The sequence below is a fragment of the Microtus ochrogaster genome (genome assembly GCF_000317375.1).
Source record: "Microtus ochrogaster isolate Prairie Vole_2 chromosome 14 unlocalized genomic scaffold, MicOch1.0 chr14_random_2, whole genome shotgun sequence".
NCBI classification, from domain to species: domain Eukaryota; kingdom Metazoa; phylum Chordata; class Mammalia; order Rodentia; family Cricetidae; genus Microtus; species Microtus ochrogaster.
Genome location: NW_004949097.1, coordinates 13,014,235 through 13,025,727, shown reverse-complemented (window position 1 = coordinate 13,025,727; position 11,493 = coordinate 13,014,235). Strand labels below are relative to the sequence as shown.

Genomic DNA, 11,493 nt, shown 5'->3' with positions numbered 1-11,493 from the left:
GAGAGAGCTGTGTCCCCACAGCAGCTGTGTGTGTGTGTGTGCTTCACTGTCTGAGAGAGAGCTGTGTCCCCACAGCAGCTGTGTGTGTGTGTGTGTGTGTGTGTGTGTGTGTGTGTGCGCTTCACTTCTGAGAGAGAGCTCTGTCCCCACAGCAGCTGTGTGTGCGCTTCACTGTCTGAGAGAGAGCTCTGTCCCCACAGCAGCTGTGTGTGTGTGTGTGTGTGTGTGTGTGTGTGTGTTTCACTGTCTTTGTTTAAAGACGCGGATGCTGTCGCAGCATGAATCGTAATCATCCACTTGCTCCTAAAATGAGTGGCATTTTAAGGTCTGTTAAGGTCTGAAGACCATATAGGTTCCTGAGGTTCTCTGTAGATTGACCGCTAGAATGATATGATTGGTGTTGAGCGTGTTGTGTGTCCATAATTGTGAGCCGGCTGGGACAGTGGTTCACTGGCTGAATCACTAGCTGGAGGACGACTGTGATAAATGTATGTACTGATATTTAGTAAGGGAGTGTAGAGCCCTTGTCATGGAGAGTGCTAGGAACCCATGAGATGATTCCAGTTTTTAAGATTTTTCTTTTTTAAATCAGAAGATTGCATAAAATAGCCTTGACTGTGAAAGTATTTCTTGTCTTTGGAGATGCTCGGTGGGTAGAGCACTTGCCGTGAAAGCAGAGGAACCCAAGGTCAGTCTCCAACACCCAGGAGACACCTGTAGAGCCACAGTTGGGGGCAGAGGCAGGTGGGTCCCATACATTACACACGTGTGCATGAGTAACTAAAACCTTCATAGCTCTGTAGAGTTCTCCTGTAGCATGCAGAGGCTGTGTGTGGTTATGACCAGGAAGTTAGGTAAGCCTCACTGAGGAGGACTGAGCGGGATCTCAGTGGAAGGCTCATAATTTAGCTCCATGTCTGTATGCTCTCCTGCCTCGGGTCAGCGCTCTCCAAGCACTGGGTGAGCTCTGGGACGGGCCAGCTGTTTGTGCATTTCCGTTAGAGATGCCTCTGACGTCTCGTCTACTTATTTATTTGATTTTGCATCCCCATGGCTGTTTTTCTTTCTCTCTCTTCTTTTCTCTCAATCCCTCCCCCTACCACCCCTCTGCCATCACTTCCCCCATCCACTCCTCTGTTTCTGTTCAGAAAAGGGCAGACCTCCCATGGATATCACCAAAACACAGCGTATCCATTTGCAGTAAGACTAAGCACCTTACCTTGTAGTAAGGCTGGACAAGGTGACCTAGTATAAAGAGTTAGGTCCCAAAAGCCAGCAAAAGAGAAATAGCCCTGTTCCTACTGTTAGGAGTCCCAGAAGAAGACCAAGCTACACAACTGCAGCATATGTGCAGAGGACCTAGGTCGATCCCATGCAGGCTCCCTGGCTGTCGGTTCAGTCTCTGAGCCCCTGTGAGCCCAGGTTGGTTGATGTGTGGGTTTTCTTATGGTGTCCTTGACTCTTCTGGGTCCTACAGTCCTTCCTCTCTTCAGCAGGATTCCCCGAGCTTGACCTAATGTTTGACAGTGGGTCTCTGCCTCTGTCTCCCCCTGTTGCTGTATGAAGCCTCTCTGACGACTGCTGGGCTAGGCACCAGTCTGTGAGAACAGCAGAGTATCATTAGGCATCATTACATTGACATTTTGTTTTTATTCCAGTCCTGTTTGGTTCTATCCTGGGTCGCTGGGCCATCCAGCCTCTGGGTCCTGGAGCTCCAGGCGGTGTCAGGGGAGAGCCCACTCTCGTGGCGTGGGTCTCAGGATGTACAGTCATTGATTGGTCACTTCCACAATCTCTGTGTTTCTGACACTTTTTTAAATCAAATTTATCATTCTTGATTTCGTCTTGTGTCTCTCAAATACAACTATAATCTTTATCTTGTCTGCCATTAACCACTTTTGAATGAAGCCCAATATTTTCTCAGCTAGCATCCTGAGGAAGAGGGTAAACTGAGAATGTAATCCACCACGTTCTCACGGCTGTGCTGTCTAACAGACCACATTGCTTGACTGTCCTCTCTGCTGCACTGCTGCCACACAGTCCTGACATCTGCTGTTCTCTTGCCTGAATGCTTTCCCTCCATGTCTGTATTTCTTCACCATCCTCTGAGAACGTAAGCCAGTCTTCGTATCTAAAGGAGGCTTTTCCATTGCCTTAGACTAGATCAGCGCTCTCTGTTGGAGGCCCCCTATCCTGTCTTCTGCAGCACATTGTCACTTCGTAGTCTCACGTTTATTTACTCTCTGGTTGACACATGCTCCATGGCACTGCAGGCTCCATGAGGGCAGGTGTGACTCTGCCCTCGTACACTCACTCCCAGAGCCTTCCTGCTGCTGGGAAGCAGCACACTAGGGTTTGGCTGTCCATGTTAGACGGCTAACCTTCTGAGTACTGGCTGTACTTCATCATTTATTGGGATGGCCATGGAGAGACTGTTAGGATGTTTGAGGTCTGTAAAACCTGTATTATTAGGTTGCTATTAAAGCAGCACCCTGACTTAATTAAATTAGTGAATGGAAAAGTGAAACGAACCATTTGAAGGGCAATTACTGCTATTGATCATAGTTTATATCTGTCCTCTAGTGAAGGGAAATTACTGCTATTGATCATAGTTTATATCTGTCCTCTAGTGAAGGGAAATTACTGATACTGATCATAGTTTATATCTATCCTCTAGTTGGTCATCTTTGTTTTTGTAAAGAGTTCTTACAGAGCTCTTCTCTCTTCCAGAGCTTGAGCTTTCTTTGAAAACTTAAATAACCATCATTTTGAAGTTGGTTACCTCTTTAGTAAAGTTAGTGTTTCTGTGAACTTTCTGAAGGTGACACCCACTCGGGCAGTAGCAGCAGAGAAGGCCCGTTTAAGGAGACCGTGACCCTGAAGTGGTGCACACCCAGGACCAACAGCATTGGTGAGTAGACAGCCCTGGGAGAGTGGGAGAATTGCCAAACACCAGAGGTCTTTGAAGTGTGATGTTGGGTCATGAATTTCTGTTTGAATTTTTATTTTTCATTGATTAGAGACTCAATAAGCAAAAATTTTTTTAACTGTAGGACATTTCATTATATTCCTTCAAATCAGTGTTTTCTTTTGTTTCAGAATTACACTATTGCACTGGAGCATATCGCATCTCACCTGTAGATGTAAACAGTAGACCTTCTTCCTGCCTCACGAATTTCCTCCTCAATGGTAATTATCATCTAATCCGTGACTTAGGTGGAGTCATCAGTGTCACTGGAGTCTGTTTGCCGACAGTGCTCTGCACTCACATGGTTGGGAATCGCCTTTAGCAGCTGGGCTGAGGGTCGGAAAATGACTTTCTTCCTGACTTCCAGGCTGTTGTTATATCTAAGTTTTGTCCGGCATAGTTTTAAGAATTTTTATTAAAATTTTGATCTTTAAAATCTGACTTGACATTTTTTTGGAAGCTGGACTAATAGACCTCCATCTTGGCCCTGAACAGTGTGTGTGTGGGCTTCACCCTCACTGTAGCTGTTTTCAGTGTCTCGCCACTGATTCCGAGCCAGACCTGAAGTTTATGGCTTGTTTTGCTTACGTAATTTACATCTCAATTACTGACTTTCATCTTCTAAATTTAAAATTTTAAATCTCTTCATGTAATAATAATTTTGGAACTATTGATTTTAAAAATCTGTCATTTTGTAAGTTATTTATTCATTATTATCTTAAATACAGTTTGAAGCTGGTGGGCGCACACCTTTAATCCCAGCACTCAGGGAGGCAGAGGCAGGAGGATCTCTGTGAGTTCAAGGCCACCGTGGTCTACAGAGTGAGTTCCAGGACAGCCAGAAATACACAGAGAAATTCTGTCTTGAACCTCCCTCCCTCTAAAAAATACAGTTTGATTATCAGAATATGTAAAATCCAAATTCCCTAGCATTTGGTAAGTGAAATAGAAACTCAGAACTGTGCTAGCAAGGCAGTACTGTGGAAGGGGATTGAGACTGTGCCTCCTTCAAATGCTGTGTAGCATTCATAACCTGAGGTACTGTGGAAGGGGATTGAGACTGTGCCTCCTTCAAATGCTGTATAGCATTCATAACCTGAGGCTTTAGCTAGCAAGGCAGCACTGTGGAAGGGGATTGAGACTGTGCCTTCCCTCAAATGCTGTGTAGCATTCATAACCTGAGGTTTTCTCGGTCTCTTAGTTTTCACCTTAAATGTCCACAAGGAAGTTTTTATGTGACCTTGAAATTGAGCAAAGCGTGCAAACATGCCATTAGAACTGTTTGGGAAACTAGCCTTATAACGTGTAAACTAGAGAAGCTAGGTGTTAAGGGAGTGTAGATGCACCAGCTTAGCCCTGCTGGCTAAAATAGGAGCTGTTTGAGTTTGTTACCGACAGCTTGATCTTGCTTCTGACAGGTCGATCTGTTTTGTTGGAACAGCCACGAAAGTCAGGTTCCAAAGTCATCAGTCACATGCTTAGCAGCCATGGAGGGGAGATCTTTTTGCATGTCCTTAGCAGCTCTCGATCCATTCTAGAAGATCCGCCTTCGATTAGTGAAGGCTGTGGAGGAAGAGTTACAGACTACCGGATTACAGTGAGACTTTTAAAAAATGTTTACTTTATGTGTGGGTTTTGCCTGTATGTATGTTTGTGCACTGTGTGCATGCCTGGTTCCTTTGGAGGCCAGAAGAGGGTGTTCTGCTCTCTGGAACTGGAGTTAGAGACAGTTGTTAGTCACTGAGTGGGTGCTGAGAATCTAACCTGAGCCCTCGGCAAGAGCAGCCACTGGACATCTGTCCAGCCCTGGTATAAACCTCACTATCTGTATGTTTGTTTTGAGTCATTTAGCAAGAGTTCTTGTTGTATGTTAAGGTTATGGGGAACAGCGGTCTCAACGGAGCTGGTTGTTGTTTCCATAACCGACATCACTGTGTCTTCTCTGCCTTGTGATGCATTCAGTGACTGGGAAGTGTCTGGGTCCTAAAACACCAGAGTCAGAGAGGAACAGACTAATGCTTTCTTTTGCGTGTATTGATATTTCAGGGCTACTTTTTTGAGATGGTTTGGAACTTAAATGTGGATTTATGTATATATGTACACGTGATAAACTACCAACTATTATATACTTTATTTTATTAGACTTTTGGGTAATTATTTTTAAGGGGCTGAAAACCAATTAGTATTCATTATAGAAAACTGAGACCGTAACAAACATCTAAAAACCAAACAAGCCGGGCGATGGTGGCGCACGCCTGTAATCCCAGCACTCGGGAGGCAGAGGCAGGCGGATCTCTGTGAGTTCGAGGCCAGCCTGGTCTACCAAGGGAGTTCCAGGACAGGCTCCAAAGCTACAGAGAAACCCTGTCTCGAAAAACAAAAAAATAAAATAAAATAAAATAAAAAAAAAATAAAAACCAAACAAACAAAAAGCTAAGACTCCATCATTCAAAGACCGTTGTTCAGGCTCTGTCAGGCAGCATTTTCATAAGCAGATCGGTCTGAAAGAAAGCGGTTAAATCATAGGAATGGAGTGGGGCGCGCTTCATTTTCTTTGTGTAAGTGTTGATAGGTTTCAGCTTGGAGAGGGGGCGGGGCTTGCAGCGAGGCGGGACCACTGTTAGAGAAGGGGCTGTGCTGACAGTCACAGGACAGAGGCCATGAGGGAAGTGACTGTCAGATGTAACCCATGCTGCAACTCTAGACTAGTTTCTAATTGTGTCTTATCTGGTTATCATTAGGATTTTGGTGAATTTATGAGGGAAAACAGGTTAACTCCTTTTCTAGACCCCAGATATAAAATGGATGCGAGTCTAGAGATCCCGCTGGAGCGTGCAAAGGACCAGTTAGAAAAGCACACCCGTTACTGGCCCATGATTATCTCACAAACCACCATTTTCAACATGCAAGCGGTGAGTCTCATTTTACTTTATTTCTGCATTAGTGTGTATTTATGAATATGTTTATAGAAACAATTTAAGCATTTGTAATTGGTGCCACTTTTGAGTTTGTTGCGACTGAAGAATTAGTGAGGAGGACAGAAGCAGCAGTTATGGGTCCTCCTTGTGACCATCGTTAAAGTCAGCTTGAAACCAACTTCGTCCTCAATGCTTTGATGCTTGTTTTTCAAGACAGATTTCCTTTTTCTCTTCTTTCTTTTCTTTCATGTTTTAACCTAACAGGTCGTTCCATTAGCCAGTGTTATTGTGAAAGAGTCTTTGACGGAAGAAGACGTGTTAAACTGTCAGAAAACTATATACAACTTGGTCGATATGGAAAGGAAAAATGACCCTCTTCCTATTTCTACAGTGGGTACCAGAGGAAAGGGCCCTAAAAGGTAGTGCTGTTTTCTTTACTTCTGCACACGTCATGTTAACTTCACGGATGTTACTTTGTAAGATCGTTCTCCAGGTGTAAATTATCAGAGGGGATGTACGTGTATGCTCTGTGTAGGTGTGATGGAGAGGTAGGATCGTAGGCACTGCTCCAGTGTGACTTGAGTTCCGCCATTCACCATGCAGTGAAGGGAAAGAAATACATCTCTGCTTCTGGTTCCTTTATCATAGCAAGTGGGGTCAGCAGCACTGAGCGTTTAGATGTTTAGACATAAGGAGCATTTCTGAGAATGTGTTTGACCTTTACTCCAGAGATGAACAGTACCGTATCATGTGGAATGAATTAGAGACCCTTGTCAGAGCTCATGTCAGCAACTCAGAGAAGCATCAAAGAGTCTTGGAGTGTCTGATGGCATGTCGGAGCAAACCCCCGGAAGAAGAAGAGCGGAAGAAGCGAGGGAGGAAGAGGGAAGACAGGGAGGACAAATCAGAGCAAGCCGTGAAGGAGCATGGGCCTGAGAAACCCCGGCCAGACTCAGACAGGTGACTTGTTCCCTTGGCAGGCGCCTTTGCCTGTGCTTTCCTGTAGCACATCCACTCCATCCATGCCTGTCCGTTCTGTAACTGCACTGTTAGTTACAGCCTTTCTTTACCTAAAACGGTGCAAAACTCCTGCTTTTTCCTAACTAGTTGATGATGATGATGACATTTGATGCCAATATGCTCTTTGAATATTGTAAAATTTCAAAAACATAATTTTATGTTCAGTCAGTGAGTGATTTGCCAGGTGTTTGTCACAAGCTCCCATCCTTAAAAGAACATTCTGCCTTATGTTAGAGACAGGCCACGCTTCAGTGATCACAGCCAAGTGTGGAAGGCACTATCTTACATGAGTTAGATGCAGGCTGCCCTTTGGAGCAGATGAGCATGCAGTCCTAATTCTGACATCATTCCTGAATAGTGCACTTTTTCCCCTTAGTGACCTTAAAGTTTGAATTTATAAAAACTATCAAAAGTAATAAAATTTTAAAATGTGGGCCAGCAAGATGGCCCATGGAGTAAAAGCGCTTGAGGCCATACTTGACTACCTGAGTTGGATCCCTGGGACCAACATGATGAAAGAGAGAGCTGACTCTTGCATGGTGTCCTCTGACCTCACACATATGCCATTGTGCATGTATTGCCTCCTCCCCCATTTTAAGTTAGCAAATATTGTAAATGTCACCTTCTACCTCGTGCTACAAATCAAGCAAGATAGCTAGGTAAGTGGATATTGGGATATATCCCTAAAAACTGCAGAACATTTCCTAATAGGAAATTACAAACACACACAGCTGTGTAACAGATAGCCTCTGCACTCCCAGTTACTAATTCACAACAGATCTCTGCTCTCACGTACATGTTTCCACACCGACCACCTTCACTGCTCCGTAGGAATCACTGACAGTAGTCTGGAAACCCTGTTCATTTCTAGGTAGCTAGAGCACTTCGTTTCTCAGCAGTTTAAGAAGTGCGCTTTTTCCTGCCCACTATAAGAAAAAGAACTACTTTAGCCTCAACTAACCTTCATATGGCCTTGTGCAAAAATGAGAAGTATTTCTCTTACTGAAGAAGCCTAATAAAAGCTTAGAGTAGGGCCTTTAATCCCAGCACTTGGGAAAAAGAGGCAAGTGGGTATTTGTGAGTTTCAGGTCAGCCCAGTCTATGTAATGAGTTTCAGGCCAGCCAGGGCTACATAGTGAGACTTTATCTCAAGAAAAAACTTTAGAGTAAGGCTCCCCAGTTATGAAACCTGTATACATTCCCCATTACATAGGCCACACCACACATGACAATAAGATCATAATCTTCTTGTAATTTGAATTAATTTTTTTCTTAATTTTTAAGAAGACATGTAAAATGTCCTCTGGGCGTTACATCATTTCTAACTATTAGCTTAAGTTTCCCTTTTATCTGGCTAATCTCTGAGCTGTTCCTGCTATAAAGGGAAGTAAAGTTGTGTTGAACTCATTAAATTCTTTTATATGACTTTTAGATTCTTTTGTGAGAGCAAATGTTTTTGAAAACTGATATACACAGATGTGTGCTCACTGGGCCATTTATAGACTTGTAAATTAAACTCGGCTTCCTTATCTGTCACTCTGCAAGGTTGAAAGGGATTTTAGAACGCGGGAAAGAAGAGTTGGCTGAAGCAGAGGTTATAAAGGACTCACCTGACTCCCCAGAGCCTCCAAACAAAAAACCCCTTGTTGAAATAGATGAGACGCCACACATGGAAAAGTCTAAAGGTAAGGACGGCCCCGGGAGCCAGGACAGTTTCCAACAAAGCTCTTGTTTTGTGCAGTATTACATCACACTGTGTCTGTGAGAAAGAACTCCTGGTGTCCAGATATCAGACAGGAGATTCTGTTCACAGCCTTGAAACTAAAGACATTTTTCAACATTAAAATAGAAGAAGAAAAGAAAAATAGTTGCACTATACTCTGTAATGAACGCTTTGAAAAGAAAAGTGCTTTTTGTAAAGTCTGTACTGAAGAAATTGCAGACTAGAAGCTTACATTTGCTGTGTCCTGGAACTGCCTGATGCTGCTTACAGAGACGGACTCTCCTCCGTGCCCCTTCCTCGGTACTCATCTTATGCACAAAGGTGTTGGTTTTCTTCTGACATCTTCATCACATGCATCGTGGTGTTGCTCACAGTTCCCCTCCACACACAACACTGTCTTGTCCCTGCTCGCCGCTCAACAATCCCCTCTTCCACATATGTACAAACACATAGAAGTCTAGATTCTACATGTGAGAAAGAAGATCTGTGCTGTTCTCCCCTCCCAGCCTTGCTGTCCAGGGAAGAATGCAGGGACACTCATTTAGCAGTAAATTAAGATGTGACCTGACCAAACTTATATGAAGATACTGTTCTAAATCATAATTTTACCATAAAACCTTTAATCTTATTTACAAGCTGAGAAGCTTATTTTCTTCTTGAAGTAATTCTAGGTCTAAAAGATGGAGCTTGAACTCAAGTTCCTGATGTCAATCTGGGCCCTAGTGTCCTTGAAGGTCACCTGGGCTCAGTACGTGGGAAATCATCAGACTGTCTGGTGCCTTGTGCCTGTGTGACTCCTGGACAGCAAGAGCAGGGCGGCCTCACTTGGGGTTGGCTGGTCATCCTGGGAGCAGGCAGGAGGGTTTGCACCTTAGCGCTCTGTCAGACAGGGACACAGTGATGCTTCACTTCCCTAATCTCCTTGCAGTTGGGGAATCGGGGGTCACCTTGAGGCGATCTTCTGGTGTCTGCTGTGAATAATCCTTTCGTACACTGTGAAACTGTGTTGCTCTCATAGGTTTAATAAAGAGCTAACTGGCCAATAGCTAGGCAGGAAGAGCTTAGGTTGAGATCCGGACTGAGTGCACTGGGAAGAGGAAGGGTGGAGTCACCAGTCGGATGGAGAGGAATCAGAGCATGTAGAGAAGGACGTAATGAGCATGTGGCAGCACGCAAATGAAGAAATATGGATTAAAGTATGAGTTAGCCTGAGCTATTGGCCAAGCATTTATAATTAATAATATTTCTGTGTGGTTATTTGAAAACTGAATGATGGAAAAGAAAAGTCCACCTACTTATGGCACCCAATGTGGGGTATGTTTCTTGGAGTTTCTTATTAACATATATACTTTATATTTGTTAATATAGTTTTATATATATTATGTATAACATATTGGGGCTGCTGTTAACAGTTTAGACTAGAATAAGCTTTGATATATAAAGAGAAGAAACAAACTGGAAAACAGAAGAGCTGCAGTCTTCTGAACTGTAGACCATCACTGCAGGAACTGCTCCCATTCGATTTAGATTAGTCTCAGAATCTCGAGGAGATGCGGAGAGAAGATGAACTTGGCATACTGAGAAAAGGTACCGAGTCACATGGCAGAGCATAGATAATAAACATGAGTTAATTTAAAATGTAAAAGTTAGCAAGTAACAAGCCTGAGCTGTTGACCCAGCATTTATAATTAGTAAGTTTCTATGTGGTTATTTGGGAACCAGATGGTGGGAAAGAAACCTGCCTGCATCTGCTATATCTGCTCCTCAGGCCATTGCCAGAGTTAGAAATGGTGTGATTTAAATCAGTGCCTACTGGTAATCATACACCTAACATGTCAGCTGCACCGCTGTGGATCAGAATGAGAAATTTAGGTAATTCGTACATGTATTAAGTGTATCTGAATCATACTCACCCCCAGTTCCTGCTTCCCTCTCCACCCGTGTCCCCCTCCCACCTTCATGTCTTTCATTCTACGTTACAACCTAAACCATTGTGTCTCCTGTGGTCAGCAGCTTTCCTTATACCTGTTTGATCTACTCTGAAGAAGACAGTTGTGTGGCTGGTGAGCACACTGCCCTTGCTGCTGGTTCTTCTAAGTGCCCTGTGCATTTCTTGAAGCTCTGTTCAGCTTTCCTGGCCTGGTACAGTGCCTGAGTAGTCTAAAGTGAACAGCGGAAGTGAGGGTTAAGTTTGTTATATTTCCTTTTTTCTCTTCTTTTTGCTCTTACACCAGGGCCAGTGTCCTTATTATCCTTGTGGAGTAACAGAATCAACACTGCCAATTCCAGAAAGCACCAGGAGTTTGCTGGACGTCTGAACTCTGTCAATAACAGAGCTGAGTTATATCAACACCTTAAGGAGGAAAATGGGTTTGTGTAATTTCCTGTGGAAACTGCTTTGTTGATTGTTAGTCCTGAAATGAAAACTGCTTGCTTGTGGGCAGCAATTTTTTTTTTGTTTTTTGTTTTTTTTTAAAACTGCTTTTATGAGCCTCTAAGGAGAAAGAGACTAACCTGTTAGACCCTTGATGCTCTTAAAAGGCCCGGTTTATTGATTATAATTATAAAACTGTTGCTTATAGCATTGTTTTAGGAGAGTCACACACTGAATCTATGTAATGCTACAGTGTTAGAGTAGAATAAATATCAGACGCGATTATTTAATCAGTTGTTTTAAGAAGAAATCCTCCTACCATTTATTGGTAAAGGAATTTCTTTTATAGAACTCTTTGACTAAATGGAGGAGACCTCCCTTCTCTGTGCTTGGAGAGGGAGGGTGGCATAGGGAGGGCCTTAGGGAGGGTGGCATAGGGAGGGCCTTAGGGAGGGTGGCATAGGGAGGGCCTTAGGGAGGGTGGCATAGG

General features: G+C 43.6%; 1 protein-coding gene across 6 annotated transcripts in view; it reads left to right on the top strand.

Moving 5' to 3' along the window:
* Nucleotides 1–11,493, top strand: part of Ints13 (integrator complex subunit 13) — a 40,330-nt gene that overhangs the window by 28,061 nt on the left and 776 nt on the right. For 4 of the 6 annotated variants that reach the window (XM_026787960.1, XM_026787961.1, XM_026787957.1 and 1 more), the window contains 8 exons: nucleotides 2,822–2,911; nucleotides 3,082–3,189; nucleotides 4,387–4,565; nucleotides 5,710–5,880; nucleotides 6,151–6,305; nucleotides 6,616–6,846; nucleotides 8,452–8,591; nucleotides 10,864–10,999. In XM_026787960.1, the coding sequence (XP_026643761.1) occupies nucleotides 2,822–2,911; nucleotides 3,082–3,189; nucleotides 4,387–4,565; nucleotides 5,710–5,880; nucleotides 6,151–6,305; nucleotides 6,616–6,846; nucleotides 8,452–8,591; nucleotides 10,864–10,999 (1,210 nt within the window). The remainder of the gene's footprint in view (nucleotides 1–2,821; nucleotides 2,912–3,081; nucleotides 3,190–4,386; nucleotides 4,566–5,709; nucleotides 5,881–6,150; nucleotides 6,306–6,615; nucleotides 6,847–8,451; nucleotides 8,592–10,863; nucleotides 11,000–11,493) is intronic. The other 2 variants (XM_013352817.2, XM_026787959.1) reach the window with 1 other exon arrangement.